The sequence below is a fragment of the Monodon monoceros genome, unplaced genomic scaffold (assembly GCF_005190385.1).
Source record: "Monodon monoceros isolate NGI ecotype Baffin Bay Population unplaced genomic scaffold, NGI_Narwhal_1 Super_Scaffold_2, whole genome shotgun sequence".
NCBI classification, from domain to species: Eukaryota; Metazoa; Chordata; class Mammalia; order Artiodactyla; family Monodontidae; genus Monodon; species Monodon monoceros.
In genome coordinates, this window is record NW_021703776.1 from 102,640,811 (window position 1) to 102,667,272 (window position 26,462).

The following is a 26,462-nucleotide window of genomic DNA, read 5'->3' on the forward strand; positions in this document are numbered from 1 at the left end:
AATTGCAGACAGCTGACATGACTCCCATGTTATAAAGATAATTCTCTTAGTTATGATTTACTTGAATGTCCTCATCAGCATTGATTTTTCATTTTTAAACTTCTTCAGTTTTCGCAGTTTGAGTGTTAAATGGTCTTTCAACGATTTTGGTTTTTAATTTTCCTAGTTAATGATGTTGGGCATCTATCTTTTCCTATTTCATCGTAGGTAAGAGGAAGCATAGATATCGTATTATAGTTTCTTCTTTTGCTCATTAATGAACAAGTCCAGAGAAATTAAGATCTCATGTTGAGGTGAAAAAACTAAGATTAGAAGTCTAGTGAGAGCCGCTACTTATAGCAAAGCTTCCCATACTTAAAGCACCAGATGTTCCCTATATATTTGAAAATATGTTTTCATTATTAATAAAGGAAAATGTAGCAAACTTAATGTGAAAGTACCCAAACCCTGAAGTCCTGGATAAATTTCCCAGTGGTCTACAAACTTCGCAGTGTGTAATAGGAATAATACATTGTCATGTCTCTTTTTTCCACAGTGAACTTGAAGATGACTTACTTGGAGAAGATTTGCTCTCTGGCAAAAAGGTAAGAAATACAGGTCTTCCTGAAACTAAATGATAGTTATTTAATTGCATTTAAAATATAGGAATACATCTTATGCATAGGATGTGTTACTGGAAAGTTGGATATAGATTAAAATTTTGTCAATCGAATTACTTTTTAAATGCACAAAGAGTTGAGTGTTTAATTTGTTAGTAAGTTCTTTGATAACTTAGAATTCAAGCCCTAAACCCTTTGAAGCAAGTACTTTAGCTCCTGCTACGCCAAGGCACTCTAGCAGGCACTGAATCTCTGAAGGCGGCAGCAAAGCTGCCACTTGCCGGAAGGAAGCAGCAGCTCCTTCCTTAACATTCAGTGGTTAGTATTTGCATACTGGAGCTGGGATTTACTTTTTGGGAATATTCAGAGATAAGCATAAAAATAAACATACTCAAATGTGATACATTTTCAGATAAATAAGAATAAAAGTCTAAAACCTGATGTAGGTTTTTCCAAACTCTTGATCAAGTAAAAACTTGAAAGCAGTTATCGTTGATGTGTATATCTATTTATATATCGTGTGTGTATATGTATATACGTAACTCTACATATATATATATATATTTTTTTTTTTTTTTTGGCTGTGTTGGGTCTTCGTTGCTGCGCGTGGGCTTTCTCTAGTTGTGGCGAGCAGGGGCTGCTCTTCGTTGTGGTGCGCGGGCTTCTTATTGCGGTGGCTTCTCTTGTTGTGGAGCACAGGCCCTAGGTGCACGGGCTTCAGTAGTCGTGGTGCACGAGCTTAGTTGCTCTGCAGCATGTGGGATCTTCCTGGACCAGGGCTCGAACCTGTGTCCCCTGCATCGGCAGGCGGACTCTCAACCACTGCACCACCAGGGAAGCCCCTTTTTTTTTTTTTTTGTGGTAAGAAAAAATTACTTGTTTATAGGATACTTCCTTTTTTTTTCTTTCATTAAGAGTTATAGTAAATATGATCATTATGCTTGCTGCTTCTATACTTATTTGACTGTGCATCTAAAAATTAATCTGGGGCTTCCCTGGTGGCACAGTGGTTAGGAATTCGCCTGTCAATACAGGGGACACAGGTTCGAGCCCTGGTCTAGGAAGATCCCACATGCTGCGGAGCGACTAAGTCTGCGCTCCACAACTACTGAAGCCCACACGCCCTAGAGCCCGTGCTCCACAACAAGAGAAGCCACTGTGGTGGGAAGCCCGCACACTGCAACGGAGAATAGCCCCTGCTCGCTGCAGCTAGAGAAACCTACGCACAGCAGTGAAGACCCAACACAGCCATAAATAAATAAATAAATTAAAAATAAATAAATAAAAATTAGTCTGGGGTAGTGAGCCAGTATGCCATATGTAGAATCTCGACTGGCAAATGGTTATATCAAACTGAGAAAACTTTCTGAATGGTAGGTGTTTTAATAACAAGGTTAGAAACAATCCAGTCAACGTAATTTTGCACTTTTGTAACAAGTCTTTTTTTGTGGAAGTGACATGCATTAATTAGATTTCTTTAATTAGAATCAATCAGATTTGTCAGATGAGGAGCTAAATGATGATCTTCTGCAGAGTGATAACGAAGACGAAGAAAATTTCAGGTACTCAGCATTAGCTCATTAAAAATGTTCCTTATGTAACTAAATTTCTAGTGACTAATTTATAATTGTAGTGGGATATAAATGATAATGTACCGTATCTTTAACATATGATTATATTGTAAACAGGATATTAATATAACTCTTTGATGTGGAAGCCATATATATTTTTCTATAAATAGATCAACTGTTTAAAGTCAGTGTTGGTCTTGCATTTAATGACCTCTGAGAGGTCTGTTGAGTGCTGGTTATAAAAGTTCAGTACAGGTATATGCACCACTCTTTTTTAAAGAATTCCTTTATTTGGATGGGGGGCAGTGGCCCCCCACTCTTAATACTGTTGGTCACAGTTTGATGTTACTGCTTTTGTTTTCATTTTAGACAGTTTTTATCTATACATATCTAGTAACTGAATTGCCATTTTGAAAACTCCTTTGGACTGTACTTCGCCTCCAGTTGACTATCTGAATATAGTTGTTTTCGTCTGTTTGGGCTGCCATAACAAAATATCATAAAAGGGTAGCTTACAAAGAACAGAAATTTATTTCTCACGGTTCTGGGAGCCGGGAAGTCCTAGGTCGAGGTGCTGGCCTGGTTGGGTTCTAGTGAGGACCCCCAGCCCTCTCACTGTGTACTCACATGGCTGGAAGGTGTGAGGGAGCTCTCTCGGGTCCCTTTTATAAGGGCACTGATCGTATTCAGAGGTTCCACCCTCATGACCTAGGCATCTCCCAAAGGCTTCACCTCCAGACCACCATCACATTGGGTTTTAGGATTCAACACATGAATTTGGGGGGGGGGCACAAATATTCAGTGCATGGCAATAAAGAATATTTGTTGCCGACATAGTAACGCAATTAGAAGAGGAAGAGGCATTTAGTATACTCTATTAGATGGAATAATTTTTTCAGTTTTATGAGGAAACATTTATTGTGAAAATATAGAGACACTTTTTGCTTATAAATGTAGTTAACAAATATATTCCATTCATTGTTGAGCTATAGATTTGTAATAGTTTTTCTAACATAATGGGTAACAAGTTTTAAATTAATTTATTTTGTCAGCTATTTGTTTCCCGGTTCCATTCCGTGACATCATTATTATATTTTGATCTTTTGAGTTAGTTAAATTGCCCTTGAAATAAACCTTTGGAATGTTTTTAGCCATATGTCTTCAAGTGTATGTGGCGTGTTCAATTTTTTGTTAGGATTGGATACTTAATAAGTGTAAACTTAGATTTAGCTACAAAACCTTGTGTTTTAAGTGTTATTATGCATTTTTAATTGTTTGACATTTATCTGTTGTGATTTAACAGGTGGAATATGATTTCTGTTTTTGCAGTTTTAAAACTGCCCTCGTTTATTTTACTCAGAAATTAACTTTTTAAAAAAAATTTGTGGCTAGTATAAACTTTAGTTGAACATTGAAATGTATTTTCATGCAGATTTTTAATATTTTGATTTCTTAAATAGGAGCTTATAGTTTGCGTCATAGATTTAAAAAAGAAAACAAGTTCTTAAAATTCCATCTATGATTTTCTGTTTATAGAGTAATGCTCCTAGTTTTACCTGGATGTTTTAGAAAATAGATACCACCCATTTCATTCTGGAAGTTAGAATGAAACGTAGTCTGTTTGCTTTCAGTCCCGGACTTTCACCAGGTAGACCTGTTTCTCCCGGTCACATAGGCCGCAGCTGATGATGGAGGGGCGCCTTATGCAGTAGGAGTCTGCTGCTGGCCCTGTGTACGTGTAGTGCACTGAGCTCTGCGGTGTGCAGGAGGGGTTTGTAGTGCTGGCTTAGTAGGGAGCACATTGAGTTTTGCTTGCAGTCATTGTTGTCAGTGTGCATTGAGCAGTCACTGGAGTAACTTTTCACTGGTCTTTCTAACAGTTAACTTATGCAGTGATTTAGTTTTGAGCTTCACTCCAGTTGCCTGCCTTTCTTTGTACTTTTGTCCCCTCTAGTTCTCAGGGTGTCACAATTAGTCTGAATACCACATCTGGCATGGTCACATCGTTTGAACTGTCTGACAACACTAATGACCAGTCTGGAGAACAGGAATCCGAGTATGAACAAGGAGAGGATGAACTCGTTTATCACAAGTCTGATGGATCTGAACTGTATGCTCCTGAGTACCAGGAAGAAGGACAGTATGAAGGCCACGGTGCTGAGCTGGCAGAAGACCACATTGAGTACGCGGGGGAGCCGGAGGAGGAGCCGCTGTACAGCGACGAGGTGTTAGACATCGAGATCAACGAGCCTTTAGATGAGTTCACAGTGAGTCTTTCTCCTTTGTATGGCCGAAGAGAGCATGGCTGCCTGGGTACAGGTTTCTAGACTGATTTGAAATCTGTTTCCCTCCCCTGGGAGGGCGGGAAATTAGACCTTATTATCACTGTCTGCCAGTTTCTTTATCTGCGCTCTGACAAAGTTTGTGTTGACAGCTTGTTTGGCTGGAGGTAATGCTCCTTTGTCATCCTGGAAGGCTGCACAGAATCGTGACCTTGAGGAAGAAAACAGCTTTGTGTGGTGGAGATACACTGTCAATTGTTAGAAGTACTTAATGCAGGGCTTTTATCCAGGCTTTAGACAAGATCTGATAAAGTCCTTCTAAGGTGAAAAGATTATTGACCTGCTAAAGACATCTTTAAGGTGCTAATATTCCAGAGTGATTGATGTCCTGTTCATTCATCCTTTTTTGTAACTGAGAACTGTCTAAACATGAATAAAGAGATTGGAGGTTAGTTTAGGAAATGTCACACATAATTTGTTATCTGTAATCAGGAAGCAAAGATTGCACTGACTTTTATTTCAGAAAGGTGGTTTTGGTTGGTAGCTTTTTTTTTTTTTTTAGGTTGAACTGTCAAGAAAGAAAAAGGTATTAGTGAAAGATTGCTCATCTGTCTTCATGATTTATCATTAAAAAAGATTTGTTTTTGAAATAAGCATTAAAAGAAATTTATGTTGGAAGGGCATGACCTCCATAGGTGCAGTAGAATCTTAGGGTTTTCAGGGTGCTGGTCTCCCCCAAGGTACAGTGTGAGTGGGGCTGCTGGAATGGGGTGGAGGCATGCAGCATTAGGGCTAGAGTTCTGCCTTTATCTCTTAACGTTTCCATTCAGAGTAGGTAATTTTTCATTTGAGAAAAAATTTGTGTGTGTGTGTGTAGTTTTGAAAGACACTAATCGTTTACGTGGAGCCTTAGAATATTTAGTTCCAAACACAGTTGCGTTTATATATCACAGTGTTATTTTTAAGATTTATTCTTTTTGAATGCTTTCTCTTTAGTAGATATAGTAATGAAAAAATATTTCTAGGTTTGGTAAACAGAATCCTGTAAAAGGCATCATGGGTCCTTGTTTTTTCGATAACTCTGTAATGGTTTCTTTTGGTAATAAATCCTTCAGTAGTGTGGACAGGTGCTCTCTGGTTTACTGGTGTGTCCATATACTATGTTAAAGTGAGACACTGTAAATTAAAATGATTCTTAAAAATTAAGCCAAGGTCTTTAAAAAATGTGCCCCGTTATTCCCTGGTTAGAGCGTTTTAGTATTTCTACTGCTCATCCCTAAAATAAGATGGTCAGTCAGTCACATCCCTTGTAAATTCAAAAGCTCAACAGATCTTTACCAGTGTCCAAGCAGTGGGGACGTAAGTATTGCTGAAATATGAAGCATAAAGCGTGGCCCCTGCCTTCTGTGAACTTAGACTTTAGTGGAACAAATCACAGTGTGGAAAGTGCTTGATAGCACTTATGCATGGTCACATAAGAGGTATCTCTCACTTTGGTGTTCTTGCAGAGTTTGTTGTAAAGAGAATTTTTAGTAAGTGAGGACTTTCCCTCTCTTATTTTCCAAACTTGAGGTTACATTTAGGCCCCGTGTTGTATAAAATTCAACTTAACTCTCCAGCATTTTGTGCCTAAGATTCGCGTATTGAAAAGACAGAAATGCAAGTTCATTATACTCACAGTACTCCTCCGCGCTAAAATAAACCTTTCCAGAATTAAAAAAAATCTGAAAGCAAATAAATTTACTTAACTGAACGTGTCCAGATATTTTCACAGAGAGTTGTGAAGTTTAAAGGTACAAGGTGAAGTTAAATGTCTGTGAGCAGTGTCAGCTCACCTCAGTATATCCGGCTTTACAGCCACACTCATTCTTTCCTTTCTTTCCGGTTTCTTTAAGATTATTGGTTTCTTTATAGACATCACAGTGGTAGAATCTGGCACTGCCTCTTCTTTGCATGGGAAGAGAAAAATGGACTTAAGCTGTGAAATACTTTTCTCCAGCTCTGCAGTGCGGACCTCTTACTGTCTTAGGCTGTCACTGGTGCACAGATTAATTAATTATTCATTATTAGAGTAACGAACATATGAGTAGATTGCAGTCCTGTGTATCCCAGTGGTATTTTAGTTTATTAAATGGTTTATTTAACTGTGGTTCATGTCCTAGTTAGGACTTGTTAACTCATACTCTAAAGCTAGAATTAACTCTGTACTCATCACGAGTATGCTGTCTATTTGAGCTCACATGTAACGTCACAGGGAGGAATTTTGTGTATAACTGGGAGTGGAATCATAAAATCGCAGAATTTTACAATTGGAAGGGACAATCTTACATATGAAGAAACTGCATTTTCCCATAAAAAGTTGGTAGTAAATTGTGGTGTTCTTTCCTTTCATACTCAAAAAAATTTTTTTTGAATTTTGCTGTCCTAATCTTGAGAGTGAATTGGGATTTGATGTAAAAACTTGTATTCTTGTATTAGGAAGAGATGTATATTATTTATTATTCAACAGAATATGAGAACGCTGTCAGATGATTTATACTTTTGAACACAACCAGATTTACTTAGTGCCTTTAAAGTTAACATAGATTGAGATTTCATAAGACACTGTTCTGTAAAAACAATTTCAGATTGGTAATTTATGTAATCGATAGCAGATTTTTGTTTCCCAGTGAGAGTTCAGTGGTGTAGACTATTCTCCATTGTATGTTGGCTGACAATTATGATTAGCATCGTATGGCCTTATTTGAAATCCGACAGTTCTGCTCTCAGTGAATCATGGGTAGTGATAGTTGCTCTTTTAGGTAGGATGGTAACAGTTTCTTTGGGGAAGTAAAATGCAGTGTGTTTGGACAGTCTTGCGAGACGGTTGTGGGGACTAAGGTGGTCTGTCACCTTGGGTACAGCTGCTGTTCTTTGTAGAGAGACTGTTGGATTCTGTGCAGTAGGGCTGTGCAGGTCCCGCAGCTGGTCCGCTCTTCCTTCCTGCCTATTGTTCACTTGAGCTGGTGGCCAGGGGCACTGGGGAGTTCAGCTCCCCTGGAGTGAATCAGATCTTGTTACTTGTAGTGATACCTGTAGGAGCCCTTCTTTCCTTGCAGTTGTTGTTTCTAGCCAGCTTGCCTGCTTCCTTCCCTATGCCCTCAAGAAATGCCTGCCTGCTGCCATGCCCTTACATTTCATGCAAACCTGGAATCATCCTTCTGATTCAAGAGAGCGGCTGATGGAGAAACTAATTCTAACATGTAATTTTAATACAGCTCCTGAGTTGAACTGAATTGCTCATACTTTTGTTGTCTTCTGTTGCTATAAAAATGGTTCGAATTGGGCATGATTCCAGCCCCCATACTGCTGCTGAGCTGCTCTGTGCAAGCACATACACACTTTCTTTTTAAGATTATATTTCCTCAGTGTTGGATTTGAAGAAGAGCTACTTGTCAGGGCCCTTGGAGGTTGAAGCAGGGTCCGTATCACTCCCTGCAACGATTGGGTTGGCATACTGCTCTCTTGCTCCCATGAACACTCAGGGGAGGCCCCATTCTGGTTTTGTGCTTAGTGCTTTTCTGCTCAGTCTGATAATTGCCATAGTAAAATTTGCTAACATAACTAAGCATGAGTCATGAAGGTGAAAAGTGCTTAAAAACCCCAAAGCTATATGAGAAAAACTTACTTTCTCTTTAATGGCTGTTAGGATGAAGAATACTTGCAGGCTTGTGGGCAACAAGGGATGAAAGAGCAGGAAGACTGTGTTGCTGAAGAGGAATTAGATGAGATTACTGATTCCCAGGTTGCTCCTGAAACTGAAGAGGTATTTGTTCATCTTTTAAAAAGAGTCCAAAAGTTTGCTGGAGTTTTTTTTTTTCTTCCAGATTAAAAATGAGCATCTTTTTAATATTAACGAAAAGTTGATACATCTCTTCTTTGAAGTATGAGTGTAGTTTAAAAAAAAGAACAAAAACAAAACCCTGAGCTCTCTAGAATCTTTGGACAGTGAGTTCTGGTTAGCTGTGGCTTCCAGATAGCTGTTTGCCCTTTGAGTGTTAAGAATATTTTTTTTTTTTTTTTTTTTCTTTTTGTTTGCGGTACGCGGGCCTCTCACAGCTGTGGCCTCTCCTGCTGCGGAGCACAGGCTCCGGACGCACAGGCTCAGCGGCCATGGCTCACGGGCCCAGCCACTCCGCGGCATCTGGGATCCTCCCGGACCGGGGCATGAACCCGCGTCCCCTGCATCGGCAGGCGGACTCTCAGCCAATGCGCCACCAGGGAAGCCCCTAAGAATGTTTAAAATGTTTTATGGGAGTGTGGGTAGAAATGTTTTGAAATGCGCAGTATATGTTAGTGCTTTGAAAGGAGTGCTGTAATTATTTCAAATTAGTTAACGTTAGTTAATTTTGACCATTATTCAAAAAATACTGCAGAGTTCCCTGGATTTAGGTGCTGTGTTAGGTATTGAAGAAATAAGGATGATTGAGAAGCTTGGTTCTTGTGCTCAAGGTAATTGCAGCCTCATAAAAGGGAGAGAAGACGTGGGCAAATTCCAGTGATGTAAACATAGAAGTAAACCTCCTGGAAGAGAGGCTCAGGTACATGCTTTAGCAGCTCACACAGGGGGCCTCTCTGGTCGGGTGTGTGTCTTGAGGATGGATTGGGGAACCGGGGTGGGATGTGTTGAGGCTTTATGGAAGAGGTAGCCTGTGAAGTAGGTCTGAAAATAGATGTCATTGGATGAATAGAGGTGTGCTCTGAGATGGAGGCTTATAGATTCTGTTTTCCAACCTTAGAACTTGTCCCATGGGTCAAGCATGTGAGCCACAAAATCATTCTATAGTCTTAGAACTTGTGGGTTAAAATTTTTTTTTCCTTAATAATGTTTTTTCTCAGTTATTTTCCTTAATACTTTTTTCCCTCTTTTTCCCAAGAGATCATGAAACGTGGTATTTCACTGGCTTAGGTCATTCCTTTAGGTCTTACACCAGTGCTTTAGAAACTCAGTATACAAAACATTTACCCTTATCTTTTCCCTAATATAATGCTACGACAGAGTATATGATCACGTACAGACACTTTCTGGGACACCCTTGCTTTTCCCCAACGAGCTAAATTTGACTTCTCTTTTTGTGCTTTCTCTCTGTCTCTCTTGCTATTTGAAATAATTTGAAACTTAGAGAAAAGGTAGAATAGTAGAACGCTCCCTTTTCCCAGATTCTTCAATTGTAGGCAAATATATTCAGCCCAAGGAACCAAGACAAAGCTAAAGAAGATGTCAAGTAAGAAATGGTTCTCCTGCTGGTGACTGCTCTGTTCTGAGTGATGAGCCACCGAACCGAGGCTTAGGGAGACCAGATTTAAGCGGGTCGTGTTTAGCACCACGTTCCGCCCAGTGCAAAGCCAGTACGAGCCTAGATTAGGTCAGACTTGTGAAAGGGTGTTTTGGCAAAAGATCTCTGAGGGAGAAATCTAAGAAGCTGTTAAGGCGTTGGGGGGGACAGACGGAAGTGGCTGTGGAGGTCATTCTGGGGGTGAGTAGTTGAAAGGGAAACCTGGGAATCCAGCGCCAATTATTTAGTTCATTTCCTCTTCATTAGTTTGTAGTATTTTGTAGTTGGAAAATTAATTCCATTGTGTTTTTTTTCCGCCCAGTAATTTATTCTTTCAGCATTTTAGGTAATACTTCTCCTTACTCGGATAATGTATTGTGTTTGTAGCATATTTTAGAGTGAGAAAAGGTTTTGTAGATTTTAAGCTTTAAATGATCTCTGGAGATATAAACTATTTTATTGTAAAGCAGTTAAAGAATAAGAATGCTGGTAGGTGTTATGCTGTTGCTTGGGTGCCTTCGGACACTGATAAGGTATGACTTGTAGATCTAGATGTTTCCAACTTTGGTTCCTGAACTGTATTCATTAAAATATTGAAGCAAAAGTGGATTATTATTTAAAAAAATGGTAATCTTACCTTCCATTTTCAGTGTCTTCTGAACAGAGAGATTGAGGGAGAGAGTTATCTTTGGAGGAACATGAATGATCAGACCCAGCCCTCAAGTAAATGAACTCATAACATGTATGAGTTAATATAACAATATCTCAGACATACTTATGAAGGCTTAATCATCGGGGGAAAAGTTAGATCCCTTTCTTGTACCTTATGCCAATATTGATCTCAGATTAATTCACACCAAACTTTACATGTATTAGAAGAAAATGTTTTAATGTTTTAATAATGGTGTGTTAGCCTTAGGCTTACCTGCAAAACAGAAAACTCACCAAATAGTACAAGTTTATTTCTCATGATGTCAAAAAATTCCAGAAGGCATTTCAGATCTGGTATTGGCCTCACAAGGTAATCAGGTACCCAGGCTTCTTCCAGATTTCCATGGTACAACTCCAGGGCTGCTGGTCTTACCATGGTCCACATCCAAGCAGTGGATTGCAGGAAGACTGAACGAGACCATGCCCACCCTTTGAAGACATGTCCCAGAGTTCTCAAACAACACTGTGTACACATCTCATGAGTTACGTCTTAGTTACGTGGCTGTACCTCACAGCAAAGGAGACTGGTGAATATAGTGTTTTATTAGGTGACAGCATATTCAGTTAAAGCTGGGAGTTTCATGATTAAGGACATGATAGAGAATGAGTAAAAATGAGTACCAAGTTGTCTTGGTTTCACTACTCTGCTACTCTTGGTATTGGGCCTTTTTAAGCCGTAAAGGAAAAGAATGATTTGATCATACAGAAATACCCCAAAACACTATAAACAAGTTTAGAAAGTCATAGAGAAGTACCCCAAAACACTATAAACAAGTTTAGACAATATGAGGAAATATTTACACATGAGCCTAAGAATTAGTATATGTAGTAAAGTTAATATGTTCGGTATGGAAGAGTTAATATATTCAGTATGTTCCGTATATACAGATGAGCTCTCCTGTAGAAAGAAGGGCAAATAATGTGAGAAAGTAATCCAAAAATAACATAAGCAAATGATCACTAAGTATATAAAATATATTCAATAAAATAAAAATTATAACAGTTGAGAATTCTAACCTGTCTTAATATTGGCAAAAATCAAAATCATTGGTCAGGTATTTTTTATTCTGTTGGGGGGATTATTTTGGAAATATTGACTGCCAGAAGAATTTTCCACAATTCTGTCATGTCTCTGCATGTTTGGGGGAGCAAAGCACCTCCTTTGTTCCCGACAGTCTTTTCAAGGATGTCTTTGTAGCAGCATCTAGGAAAGACGTATCTTTCTCTGGAGTAGGGGGCAGCCATGCCTTCTGCTCATTATAACAGTTCCCTAAACTCAGTGCCCCTCCTGTAATACAGCTACCTTTGCACAGGGTCACCTGGCCCTCTTTGTCAGATGGCCCAATGGGAATTGGGGCTTAGGGAGCTGGACCCAAATGCTACTGCTATTGTTAAGAGTAATAAATTGTCCTAGTCTGTGGCTGAGAGTCTCGTGCCTTCTCACAGCCTCCATGAAACAGTGGCAGGCTACCTTATTAACTTGCAAGAAGAGTAAAATTGCAGACTCTACACTGTTCGTGACAGTATCAAAAGCCTGAAAGTCCTTTGGCTCAATAATTCCACTTTGATGAAGTTATCCAAGAGTTAATCTAAGATGTGTTGTTCAAGGATACATGCAGTGGGTATTTGTTTGCAGCGTTGAAAATAAGTGGAACCAATGTAAATAGATTTTTCTAAAAGGTTGAATAAATGATGGTCAGGGGACTGCAGGTTGCCAAAGGATGCCCTTGCTCTATTGGACATGGAAAGAGGCTCGTGATGCGTTAAGTGAAAAGAGCAGGCTAACAGATTTCCTCCCCTTAGGTTCCTCCATAGCTTTGCATGTTTAAATGTGTGTGTGTGACTCTCAAACACATGTCTGGATGGATAAAGACAAATGGTGATAGTGATCACCTCTGGATGGTGGGATTATTTTATACTTTCTGTGTCAAATATTTTAAAATGTTTTTGCCACGAATAAAATAACTTGTGAACAGGGAAATACAGAGAGGTTAAAATTTGACCCTTGGTGATTTGGAGGGGAAAGAAGTAGAATGCGTTTGTTTAACTCCTGTGATTTCTAGTTGCTGCTAACTCACTTGAAACATCTTAATGCTTGTTTTCTATGTAACTCTTTTTATAGAGAAGAAAGTAAACTCTCATCCAGATTACATAGTTTATACCATCTGTTAAGAGGTATATTATCTACTTTTTCTTTTAAGCTGTATGTTCCATAATTTAATTTTATATATAGTATTTAAAAATATTTTTAAAAAGTCACACATTTTCCTTATCCTCTGTCCTTGATTGTTGGTTTGTTTATTACCTTGTTTTTGTTGCTTGTTTTTGTACTGACTGAAAATTCTTTGTATTGCTCTTTGCTCTCAGGACTTAATAGTCCTTCTTGGAGGCAGGTGTTGTGCTGGTCTTTTCTCCTGGCAACAGATATTTTGGGCTTGTTTTCTTCCTCATAGTGGAATCGCTGAATGTCAGTCAAAGAGATCATTATTGAGAACTTGTATGCACGGTACTGTTGTGGGTGCTGGGAGGTATTATTTCAGTACCTTTTGGTAGGCTTTGCTTTTGGAGGGCTGTCCTCCCATCCTTTTTAGTAGTATAAATATATAGTCCTCAGGGAAGAGCAGCAGTTTTATTTTGCCGCATACACCTGTGTTTTGGTGTCTTCCTAGTTTTTTGACCCATTTTCTTAAATTAACTGTCTGCAGCGTGTTGATGAACCAAACCTTTGCACTCCACCTTGCGTTGCAGCGCTCATGGCTCTGGGTTGCTTAAGATGGAGGTGGAAGGCATGTTGCAGTTTTTCAGATGACTTCTTTCTAGGAGTTATGTTTAAGTACACATTAGAATCTGAATTATGGAACTAAAAAGTAATTTCAGTTGAAAGGTCTATTTTCAGTGGCTCCTTTTATTTAACTAATGTTCTTCCTTGGTTAATACAAAGGAATCACTGTACTCGAAACAAATTAGAAAGACCTAATTATGAAGACTAACTCTCAAGCCTTTCTAATTACCCAGCCACTTCAGTGTCAGTGATGCTTTTGTCTTCAAACATGGTTAAAAAGGTTTTGGCTTGTATAGAGGAACAAGTGAGAAGTTTAAAAATATCTTTGCACTAGTTAAATTCGAAACTTTTAAAATTGTGATAACATTTACATTCAGTGATAGGCATAGATCTGAGGTATACGTTCAGTGTTTTGATACATCCAAGTTACTATCCTTCTGTTGGTGAGAAACAGTTCATCACCCCAGAAGATTCCCCCTTGTTTCTTTCTAGTCTGTCCTGAGTCCTCTCAGAGGCAAGCCGTGTTCTTAGTTCTGTCGACTTAAATTAGTCTTTCCTAGTCTAGAACTTCATGTAAATGTAATCATACATTTATGCAATCAGTTTGTGACGATGTAATGCTGTGTGTCTAGCTTCTTTTGCTCACCGTAATGTTTTTGAGTTTCATCCAAGTGGTTGTGTATGTCAGTAGTCAACAGTTCATTCCATTTTATGGATATACCTTATTTGTGTTCTCCTGATAATAGATATTTGGGTTGTTTTCAGTTTTGTTTTTGTTATTATGAATAACTCAAAGCTTATTTTACACATCGTTACACATCGTTTTGTGAATGTAATTTTTCGTTTCCCTTGGCATTAACTAGGAGTGGAGTTACTGAGACAGGATAGCAGTGTGTTTAATGCTATAAGAAACAGCCGAATGATTTTCCAAAGTGTTTGTACCATTTATACTCCCACCAGTCATGTATGAGAGTCTCAGTTCTCCCATTAGTTTATCTAGTTTTTGTACCATTATTTGTTGTAAAGGCTTTCCCATTGAGTTGCCTTAGTGCTTATGTTGAGAATCAATTGACCACTTAAGTTTAGGTCTCTTTCTGGAATCTCTTTTTTGTTCTATTGCCAATACTACACTATCTTGATTACTGTGGCATGAAATCAGGAAGTGTAATTTACCAGTTTTGTTCCCTTTTCAAGATTGTTTTGGCTATTCTCAGTCCTTTGAATTTTGCATATAAATTCTGTAATTCACTTGTCAATATCTATTAAAAATCCGGTTGGGATTTTTATGAAAATTACATTGTATCTTTAGATCATATTGGGGGAAAACATCGTAATAACCATGTTGCCTGTTGATAAACACAGTTTAATTCTTTCTGCTAGTTTTTTTATTTCTTTCTTTTGCTGCGATCTCCAGCGCTATGTAGAATAGAAACATTGAGGGCACTGGTTTTTGCCTTGTTCTTCATAGTAGGTGTAAAATATTCAATATTTCATCAAGTAAGTAATATAAGCTACTTGGAGGTTTTTCAGTCAAACTGAAGTTCTTTTCTATGTCTAGTTTGCTGAGATTTTTTTTTTTTAAATCAGAAGTGAGTGTTGAATTTTGTCAATGCTTTTTCTGCATCTGTTGAGATAATCTTGTGACTTTTATCCCCCGTTTTATTAATGTGAATTAAATTGGCTTTAAAAACTATTAACTATATTCCCAAATTAATTTCCATTTTGCAGGTTTTTCCATTAATGTCCTCCTTCTATTCTGGGATCCAGTCCAGGGCACCACATTGTTGTCTTGTCTCCTCTGGTCTGTAATAGTTTGTTGGTCTTTCCTTGAGTTTCACGACCTTGACAGTCTAAAGAAGTACTGGCCAGGTGTCCTGTGGAATGTCTCCCAACCTGGGCTCATCTGATGTTTTTCTCATGATTATACTGGGGTTATGGGTTTTTGGAAAGAATACCATGGAGGTTAGGTGTCCTCATTCCATCATACCACTGGGTACAGGACCTCCCTGGCAATGTCAGCCTTGATTATGTGGTGATGTGGCCTTTGCCAGTTAAAGATAGTAATTCTGTAAAGTTACTATCTTTCACTTTCTGTGCTGTCTTCTTTGGAAGCAAGTAACTAGTCTGCACCCAAGGCGAGGGAGAGGAGGGACTTAAGGTCCACTCCTGGAGGAGGGGAGAGTATGTACATATATTTGGAATTCTTCTCGAAGTAAAATTTGTTAAATTGATTTTTGAATGTTAAATCAACCTTATGCTTCCAGCTAAACCTCACTTGGTCGTGACAGATTTTCCTTTTATTTTTTGCTGGATTCCATGTGCTTTTATTTTCTTAAGGACTTTTGTGTCTGTATTCACGAAGGAGGTTGGTCTGTAATTTTCTTCTCTTGTAATTTTTGCACAATTTAATTGCTCAGTCTTTCCAGCTTGTAAATTTTAACTGTTGGTAGAAATAGATACTTTTTGTATTTCATGATATAGTAAAGAAGTATCCTCTGTCAAATATTTTGTAAGCACTAAAAACTTTTGGGAAGTTTTTTAAAGCAGTGTTCTCTATAGTTGTTTTCTATTGGGTTGGCCAAAGAGTTCCTTCAGTTTTTAAAGTAAAAATAAAAGACACATTTTTCATGTTCATCAAGAACTTTATTGAACAACACATTCACCCTTTTGTTCCACTACCTTCGGCCAAGAACTGCAAATAATTGTACCAGGTGCCCTTTACAGTCTTCCAGGGAATTGAAATGTTTTCCATTAAGAGAAGTTTGTAAATGGAATCCGAAGATGCAATGTCTGGTGAATACGACAGATGAATTAGAACTTCCCAGCCAAGCTGTTAACAGTTTTTGCCTGGTCATCAAAGAAACGTGCGGTCTTGTGTTACCCTGATGGAAGATTATGTGTTTTCTGTTGACTAATTCCGGATGCTTTTCGTCGAGTGCTGCTTTCAGTTGGTCTAATTGGGAGCAGTACTTGTTGGAATTAATTGTTTGGTTTTCCGGAAGGAACTCATAATGGAGGACTCCATTCCAATCCCACCATATACACAACGTCACCTTCTCTGGGTGAAGACTGGCCTTGGCGTGGTTGGTGGTGGTTCATTTCGCTTGCCCCGCGATTTCTTCCATTCCACATTATTGTACAGTATCCACTATTCGTCGCCCGTCACAATTTGTTTTAAAACGGAACGTTTTCATTGCAGTTAAGTAGAGAATTGCATGCAGAAATAGGTCAGGAAGGTTTTTTTGCTTAACTTAACCAAGCTGGTGCAAATGATTTTCAGCACTCGTTGGGATATTTTGAGTATGTCGGCTGTCTCCCACTTGGTATAACATTGATTGTTCTCAATTAATGTCTTGATTTGATCGCTGTCAGCTTCATCTGGGCTACCCGACCCTGGAGCATGGTCAACGGAGAAATCTCCAGCACGAAACTTTGCAAACCACTTTTGACACGTTCGATCAGTCACAGCACCTTCTCCATACACTGCACAACTGCACAAATCATGTTTTGCATTTCAGTTGCGTTTCATTTGTCTTTCTTGAAATAATAAAGCATAATATGCCAAAAATGTTGCTTTTTGTCTTCCATCTTCAGTATTAAAATGGCTACACAAAAATTCAACAGTTTTGATACTTTTTTTTTTTATGCATGCTGATATGACAGCTGTCACAATACAGTCTAACAAAATTGTTTTGAATGAAGTTAGAGACAACTACGTGTGCTCCTGGAGCCACCTTACAGGAAAAACCAAACGAACTTTTTGGCCCACCCAGTATATATGATAAGACTTTAGTGGACTTGGCTATTTTTAAAGAACTTTCGTGATGGTTTTCATATGCACCCTCTGTTAAGCATTACAACTACATGTTTCAGGTTTTCAGGATAATTAAATAGCTAAAGATCAAACCTCCAAATATTTCTGGCAGTGTCTATAATGAAATCAGAGATTTACATACGTATTTAAATTCTTACAAAATATAATCTTAGGCTAATTAAATTATTATATTGTTATCCAGCACCACCCTTCAGTGGAATTTTAGTTGTGAATGGAATATTGTGAATATGTATGAATATTCCATTCATAAGTATCTCTCTGCAGAGAAAGTCAGCATTTTGGCAGGTAGGTTAGTTAGTTAATTCTATAAGCACATAGGCAAAGGAGATGCCCAGTATTTAGAGTAAGAGGTAGTGACCAGTGGCTGAAGGAGCGAGTCTAGCTTAGTGAATGTTGCCAGGTGGCCTGCACTTGAGGCAACTGAGACCAGGCAGTGTTTCAGTTTTAGCTCAGGGCTTGTATAATCCTTGATGTAGTTCAAAGCTGAAGTGGACCCTGCGACTTGGACCAGAAGTTTGCATTCTAGGACATTCCATCTCTCAAAAAGCTACCTTGTGCCATCCTTTTTGTAGTCAGGCCCTCCCTCCATTCCTAATCACTGGTAACCAGTGCAGTTTTGTTTCTTGGAGAGTGTCATATATGTGGAATTGTCACAGAGTATCACCTTTTGAGTGATAAACCTTTTGACTTCTCTCAGTCAGCATGATGCCTTTGTGATTGCATCCCAGTTGTTGTATCAGTAGTCCATTCCTTTTTATGGCCGAAAGAGCATTCCATGGTTTGGATGCACCATAGTTCGTACATCCATTCACTATTGTTTCTGTTTTCGGTGATCCAAAAGAGAACTGTAAACATTTTCCTGTAGGTTTTTACGTGAAATGACTATTGTAATAGAATCTTTGCTTTATTGGTAGTGATTTCCTTTCCTCCTCTGTGGCCTTGCTACTTAAAGTGTGTTCTGTGGACCTGCACGTTGGCTTCACTTGGAGCTTCTTGGAAATAAAGAATGTCAGACCCTACCCTGGACCTGTGGAATCAGAATCTGCATCTTAGCAGGATTCCCAGTGATCGGTATAAACCTTAAATTTGAGAAGCACTGCTCTGGAGCATTAATGGCGGTGGAGAAGAGTATTTTGTAAGTGAGTTGACGTTTGCTCAGTTTGAACGTAGTGCAGCACAAACATAGCTGGGTCCATCTCGCACGTCACTCATTCTTGGTTTCAGATATTCAGTAAGACAGAAGTAATCGTATTAAACCAACAAAATGCCAACATTTTGGTACTTCAAAATTCTGTAGTGGAGGGGCTTCCTTGGTGGTGCAGTGGTTAAGAATCTGCCTGCCATTGCAGGGGACACGGGTTTGAGCCCTGGTCCGGGAAGATCCCACATGCCGCGGAGCAACTAAGCCCGTGTGTCACAGCTACTGAGCTCGTGTGCCGCAACTACTGAAGTCCACCCGCCTACAGCCTGTGCTAGGCAACAAGAGAAGCCACTGCAATGAGAAGCCCGCGCACTGCAACAAAGAGAGTAGCCCCCACTTGCTGCAACTAGAGAAAGCCTGCACACGGCAACGAAGACCCAGCGCAGCCAAAAATAAAATAATTAATTAATGAAAAAAATTCTATAATGGACTTCCCTGGTGGTGCAGTGGTTAAGAATCTGCCTGCCCATGCAGGGGACACAGGTTCGATCCCTGGTCCAGGAAGATCCCACGTGCCACAGAGCAACTAAGTCCGTGCGCCACAGCTGTGTTCTAGAGCCCGCAAGCCACAACTACTGAAGCCCCCGCGCCTAGAGCCCGTGCTCCACAACAAGAGAGGCCACCCTAATGAGAAGAAGCCTGTGCACTGCAACCAAGAGTAGCCCCCGCCCGCTGCAACTAGAGAAAGCCCACGCACAGCAACAAAGACCCAACACAGCCAAAAATAAATAAGTAAAATAAATTTAAAAAAAAAGAAATGGACTAAAATTAAAAACAAAAAATTCTATAGTATGCTGAGTATCAGAATACTGAAAAGTGGTTTTGCAATCATTAGGCTAAAAGTTACAGTTTACATTCATTATTTTATTTTCAGGCATTTGATTCTCTACTTTAGGGTATATAGCAATGAGTGTGTGCATTTTTTACACAAAATGTTGGGGAAAGGATCCAAAATGATTGTATCTTTTTTTTTCTTGCACACTTTCTAATGAAGTAGTTCATATTTGTTTCTGTTAAGAGTAAAGGACCTGTAAGAATTATGAATGATGAGACTAAAGGAGTAGTTTCTGGGTCTTTTTGTTTTTTTTCAAGTTTACCAAAAGTCTAAGTGAACCTAACGGTCAGAAGGTACCTACCTTATTACCTAACAGTAGGTCACTAAGATGTAACATGAGGTGAAAGTGATTAGTGTCAAAAGGAACATGAGTTATACAGAAAGAATTGATGAAGAAATTACTTTTAGTTTGGGACCAGATTGGGCAGAATTTTTATAGGAATCCTGATGTAATGAAATATAAGATAAAAACTGGTTTTAGTGTGATGTGAATGAAGAAAAAAAATAGTTTTATGGTTAATAATCTGAGCCAGAGGTGGTAATGAGCGAACACTAGGCAGTGGAACGAAGTAGAAAGGGGTGAGAAATGTTACAGGAAAGATTATGGAGGCTGAAAAAAACCAGATCAACCCAACAGCAGATTTGGAGCGCTTGCCTGGCATTGAAAGTCAAAGTAGATGGGGTCAGGAATTACAGGAAATGTGGAGCCTGTTTAATGGGAAGGAGTGTGCTGTCATCTAATGTGAGTTACAGGGTGGGTTATATGCTAACAAGCTCATGGAACACTAGTGTTAATTTAATTAATATATTGAACTTTGTTTAGCTCTGAATTAGACTCCAGGCCAGCAGGGATTTTTGGAATTCGTGTTTGTTCTCTTAGAAGTATAAGTAGTAACAATGTGTAAGACTTTGTTTATTAACCAGGAGTAGGAATTTGAATTTTTTCTAACATTGTTAATTTTTAATGTTTGAGATTTTGTCTCCTGGGATCAGTTTAGTGTTTCACATGGCTTTACAAATAGGACATTTTGCAGTATTTTTACATCTTAAATATAAAGAGCTTTTAGGTGTGCATACACGTATGTGTATACATAACCATTATTCAATATTTAATTCAAAAGAGTATGAACTCACTTTCCCTCTTGGTTTTTGTATGTCTGCAATGTAGGGAAGCATGGAAACTTTGGAGCTGCAGAAGGACATGAAAGAGGAGTCAGATGAAGAAGAGGAGGATGATGAAGAATCTGGACGATTACGTTTCAAAACTGAAAGGAAAGAAGGAACAATTATTAGGCTGTCAGATGTAACTAGAGAGAGAAGGAACATTCCAGAAACTTTGGGTAACGTTTTTTGCCTGTCTCCCATCCTTCACTCCCATTTCAACTTCCTCCATAGTACTGTTATGATTAACGAAACAGATAAAAAAAAGTTGCCTTTATAGAGTATTATGCATGGCATTTACAGGGTGGATGGTCGTTGTGAGGTGAGAGCTGAGTTACGGTGCTGTACAGGTCAGTCTATAAACATGACTTGTCTTCTTGATTAAAACATGTTTGAATAAAATATTTGATTTTTTTAAAAATAGTTTTTCTTTTGGAGTCTGTGGCTGCTCTCATGCATACTGTGCGGTTCCTGGCTGGCTCTGGGAAGGTGGTGTGGGGTGGTGCGGGGTCATTTTACCCTTCCCGAGACTGTCCAGGTTGCCAGGGCTAATTCTGGGCCAGACTGTTTTTATTTTGTACCTTTTAGTGTTATTATAACCATCTCTCTCTGCTGCTGTTGTTCTGTATGCCATTCCCCTCAGTGTTCAATGAGACAAGATGACTTGTTTGTAGCACAGTCAGTTGAACATCACTCCTGTTACAGACCTACTGCAGGCTGTTGCTAATCAGCAGAGCCTTTTCCGGTATTGACCCCCCGCCCCCTCTCGTCTGTGGCTCTGTCTAGTGCCCATTGCAAAGAACAAAGCAGTGGTTCTCACATTTGAGCGGCAGAATCACCCAGAAGGCGCGTTAAAACACGTATTTCTGGATGCACTCTCAGCTGCTCTGATTCGGTAGCTTAGGGCGGGGCCCAGGGCAGTTGCGTTTCTGGTGCGTTCCCGGGTAATGCCGCTCCTGCTGCTCTGGGACCCATACTTTGAGAGCCACTGGGATATTGTCCCGTACTCCAAGGAGGAGGGTAGGAGGGTGGAAGGATGGAAGGACAGAGGGTTGTTGTTCTTGTTCTCTGGTCTTGGTCAAAGTAAAAGTCAAGAAACTAACCATTAGTTACTACCTTTATTACTTCATAAAAGTGTCATTTGTAACCGTTTTCAGTCGAAACCCTGAGCATGTGTCTTTAAGTGGCAGATAGGAATTCTCTGTCAGGGCACTAAGCTCGCAAGATGCCAAAGTTAACAGTAGTGAGCCAGTCTTACCATGTTCCTTTGCTGAGTGAGGTTTGTGGAAAGGTTGACCTAGAGACTTAGTGTTCTCCATTTCTTCTCCCTCCAGTTTCCTCCTTCTACCTTTTGGCCCAGGATTTCCCTAGACTGTTCTTAAGTTATGGTATAAAGTTGCCGGTTAGTCTGAACCAGTACACCATAGGTTTCTAAGAAAGCAGAGCTGAGAAGTTGGGCTTGGGTAAAAGGAGATGAATCAAAGGTCTTAAAACGGGGATGAAAAGACCAAAAGTATCCATCAGGAGGAGTAGTTGGTAACATTACAGAACAAGCTTATTGGAATAGATAGACATCTCAATCTTGGGCTGGGATAAGATGAACAAAGGAAAGATGGCGCCCCTGGCTGAACACCAGAGGGCAATGGGCAGCGGCTTATTAGGGAAGGAGGGTGGCATGTGGGGCGGGTGGTGGTGGTGAATCATCCCTTTTCTGCTTCTGCGTAGCTGGCCTGTGGCTTTGTTACATAAATTGGGGAACATATGTGTCAAACCTTAATAATTGGGATAGCTACACGTTCTAAGGCTGTGAAATCACTTCACAGACACCGTCAGGAATGGTGGCCTTCCCTCTCTGCAGCCAGCTCCTTATGGGCCCTGGTGCATTTCATGGGTCACCCTCCCCGCATCCTCAGTGCCCTTGCTTCTCCCGTCCCCTGGTCCTCAGCTACAGTCTTCTCATCTCTTTTCACTTTACCTTGACCCAAGCACTGACATGTTCTGAAATGTCCTGCTTGCCTGTGTTCATAATTTGTACTTGTTTCATTCCTGCATCTCTTTCTTTTCAGGATCTTTGCCTCATTTCATTCTTTTCAGGGTCATTTGTACTTCCTTAACTGAAAAGAATTTGTGTTGAATCTTTTTTTTTTTTCCTTTTTTTCTTTTTAGGGCATTTCTCAGTTGCTATAGTCATGTCATCCTGAGACAGGAGGGTGGAAGGTGGGTAGTGATGGGCAGGTTGGCCCTTTACATATGGGCAGAGAGGGCCTGGGGTTCTTAGAGGCAGAGTATCTGAAGCATGAACAGTTTGACCATTTACCATTTTTTTAAATGTTAAGAAAAAAGGCTTTAAATGTATTTGTGCAGAATGTGATTCTTTGGCTAGATAATAGGGCAAGTAAAAATGATACTTAAAAGTATCTTTCTCTGTTCCCTATTTGTAAGCCCTAACTTAAGAAAGCTTAGTGTTTGAAAACATGAGTTTTCTAGTAACTGAAAAGTTAGGATTATTCCCAGTACAAAAATGATTTTTCTGTTCATTTTAGAGATTGGTTTCCTAAAGCAGTGAGCTCCCTTATTTCCTTAAGACCCCTCCCCCCAACAAAAGGTTAATTTTATATAGAAGAAGAATATTCAGTGAGAAAGAGAAGCTACTACAGTATTTGGTATACTAGAAATTCACATAAATTTGTACTCATCACTTTGTATACTCCTGGTGATAGAAATATCAGTTTCAGGTTCTGTATACAGATGCTTGCACTTACTTGATTGTATAAAGCTGCTTACCTACTCTTTGTAATGGAATTGAAATACCTTGCTACCGGAGTATATATGTCGTCTCATATGATATATGTTTCTTGACAAATGGTGTCTTTTAACATTCTGAATACAAATAAAAACAATTATTTTGTGATATCATTGATTAATGTTAAGAACACTCCACTCTAAAAAGAATGAAATGATGGTCTGGCATCCCCCATTTCTGACCCTTCCATCTACATGTGGACTAGTGAGTTCTTTTCAAAATCTGGAAGGGCATTTGGTCACTTTTAGTCTTCTTTACATTCAAATATATGATGTCATCCTTAAATATGAAGAACACTAATTCATATTTATGACAGTCTTGACCATTGTAGAACCTAATTCACAGTTGTTGATCTGTATTTTGAATTACAGATTGGATTAGATATGGAATTTTGGGCTTTTACCTGAGTTATGATCTTAAGTAGTGAGCTTTTATCCTCAACCAGGATTCTGGGAATTAAATACCTTAGAGAAAATGTGACTGTTTCTCAGTTTTCCCAAGGATGGTACAAAACTACGTACTTAGGAAATACATTCATTCATTACATAAAAAGGACCCCATTGGGTAAAAGGGCTTAATTCTCTCACAGAATGCAGTTGAGAAGGGTTTCTAGCACATGCATGTGTAAGGGAAAGCTTTATTTTGAATGGAAATGTCAAAAGCCATCTCTAAAACGTGGGTGTCATTGACCAGTTACCCTGAAGTGTCGGCACAGCAGTTCAGAGCTGCCAGTTCTTTTGCCCTAGGAGGTGGACCTCAGATTTTCTTTGGAAGCAGTACAAACAATAAATGAAAGACTTATGTTTATTTTAGTTAGGCTTTGACAGTTCATTCTGTATGAGGAGGCACCTAGATTTTGCCGTGTCCTCAGTTTCACTGGCACATGTAATATGTTAAACCATGTTTTACTGCTTTAACCTAAAGACCGTCGTTGTTATGCCCACATAAAGTCCTCTTGAAATAATGTCCTCGGCTAATTTTGCTTAAGGCAAAGGATCTTTGGGAAAAATATTTTCATCTAGTAATAAACAGTTTAAGGTCACCTAGTACCAGCAATAGGATACTGCCTTCAGTTTACACGATGGTCCTTGTATTTGCAAGATTTTCACAAATTTCTTGATTCAGTTATCTGTTTAAAAAAGAAAAAAACTCAGACTGTCATTTGTTTTTATCTTGCCAAGTAAACTGTTTTATAGGTATTCATTATGTATTAGTTCAACTATTATGAAATTATTTATATGTAAATATGTTTTTCTTAAGCACATTTTAGAAAGGGACAACACTGGAAAACCTTGTTACATTGAGCTACATCTCTACTTTGTAATATGGACATAGTTCAGAAAACACTTAAAGGGAAATTAACATTTCAGTTGAAGTTACAAATGTAATTTCCATCCTGTCATATTTTGGTGACCTTTTGTGACAGCTTGTCTCAATTGGAGGAAAGCATTTTTACTTGCTGATTAAAGATGTCATTTGAAACCATTTTATTACTGGGGATAGTGAAATTAATCTTGACACTTAGAACCACTAGCAAAATAATTGCTGATTCACTGCATAAAATGTGTATGTGAACCAATCATGTAGTCAAGATGAGAATAAAAGTGTGTGCTTGTTAAGAAGAGATTAAATTTTCTTTTGTATGGAGTCAAAGATTCATTTGAAAGGGAGGGGAATACCATAGAAACAATTTCAAGAAAATGAAATGTGGCTTAGAGGTTTTGGAAGAGTTTGGAGATGATTATGGAATCCAAGGTAGGAGATAAACTGGTAATATTTAAAATTTACCCTTCACTGTGGAACAGGGCATAACAATCCTTCTTAGTAGAATTCAGTGAAATCTTTAGAAGGTATTCATTTATCAGTGGAAGATATATTATCATAACTTAGATAATGTTTTAAAATAAAGGAACCCATATTTGAATAAGTTAGCATTTTTCTTCTAGGAATTCAGAATAATGTGCCAACTGAAGTTTCTTAGGGCCAGAGCCTATATGTTTCTTGTATCCCTAAAGCATTGGTCAGAGAGGTGAGCAGCCCCTACTGGGTGTCCCAGAAATATCTGCATTAATGAGTTTTTTTCTTTTCTGGCTTTGCTCTCATTTGCTGTAGCTTCCCTATCAGACTGCATGAATATAAGCCTTTCTTCACAGAGTAAAGTTGTTATTTAAAAAAAAATAAATCTGAAAATCTGAAATGACAGTATTAAATAGGTTTCCATTTTTTATGAAATTAACTTAAGTATTTGACTCGAGAGTGATTTTATTAGTTCTGCTTTTAAAGCAGAACAATCAGGAATTTGTCATTTTTGAGTCTCTGTGTCACTGTGTATTAACTAATACTTGTCCTGGTTCCGCTTAGAAGAGTGTCCTGGTTTAAGACTGGGGGAGCCAGGTCTTGACCAGCGTCATCCGCCATCACTGCAAGATGCCTAGCAGATTAAGGGCGGTGGTTGGGTTGAACTTCAGCTCCTTCTTTTTAGCTTCCCTCAGCACAAATGAAAACACTTTAAAATTTACAGGCAATCCTTGTATTTTATTACAAGGGAAAGGCATGTCTTCCATTTAACTGGTCTCACTCATGGGGCCTGAGGGTCTCTGTGATTGTATCCTACTTGATGCTGCTAGTTGAGTAGTTCGTAGTGGGTGAAGCACTCGCTGTTCCTAAGTTTCACTGTCATGTAGTTCTTTCCTGTTTTTCCCTATAAATCTGATTTAGGCTATTCGAAGGTATCTAACACATATGCATCTTTTCAAATAGAGCTTTCAGCAGAAGCCAAAGCTGCGTTGCTTGAATTCGAAGAAAGGGAGCGACAGCATAAACAGGGCCGCTACGGCTCGAGGCGGGGAGGAAGGAGAGGAGGTTCGTCCATGTGTCGTGGAGTGGGAGACCAGAGGAGAGAGAACAGTGAGAGGGGAAGAGCCAAGGATCACAGGCCCGCCCTGCTGCCCACACAGCCACCTGTGGTGGTAAGTTGTGTAGTTTCATTGTGGGGGCTTTTGCAACTTCAGATGAAAATACGCTTTTGTGTGGGTATCATATTTTGCATTTATCTTAGTCTGAAATTAAAATTGAGTAAAAGGCATAATGGCTCAAGTTTCTTTGTAATCTATAGTATGATTTCGTGTATGGTCACACACATTCAGTCCTCTAGTATTCAGGTAGTGCAAGCTAATTCTCTGCACACTGCTGATAAAGAGAGAGGCGATAAGGAGACCTGGTGTCCTCCCGTGGCCGAACCACAGGGGAGCCTTGCTTTTACCTTCTGCTTGTGGAGACGTGCTGCTCCTGCGAGCACCATTCTGAAAATACTGAACTTGTTCAAAAAATCTAGAATCTGGCAGTAATGGCGTATTTTATAAAATAT

The 26,462-nt window shown here is 39.1% G+C and overlaps 1 protein-coding gene across 8 annotated transcripts in view; it reads left to right on the forward strand.

Moving 5' to 3' along the window:
- Window positions 1–26,462, forward strand: part of RBM33 (RNA binding motif protein 33) — a 114,323-nt gene that overhangs the window by 20,299 nt on the left and 67,562 nt on the right. For 6 of the 8 annotated variants that reach the window (XM_029233005.1, XM_029233006.1, XM_029233010.1 and 3 more), the window contains exons 3-8: window positions 536–584; window positions 2,085–2,161; window positions 4,125–4,437; window positions 8,141–8,257; window positions 20,300–20,471; window positions 25,856–26,064. In XM_029233005.1, coding sequence (XP_029088838.1) covers window positions 536–584; window positions 2,085–2,161; window positions 4,125–4,437; window positions 8,141–8,257; window positions 20,300–20,471; window positions 25,856–26,064 — 937 coding nt within the window. The remainder of the gene's footprint in view (window positions 1–535; window positions 585–2,084; window positions 2,162–4,124; window positions 4,438–8,140; window positions 8,258–20,299; window positions 20,472–25,855; window positions 26,065–26,462) is intronic. The other 2 variants (XM_029233011.1, XM_029233013.1) reach the window with 1 other exon arrangement.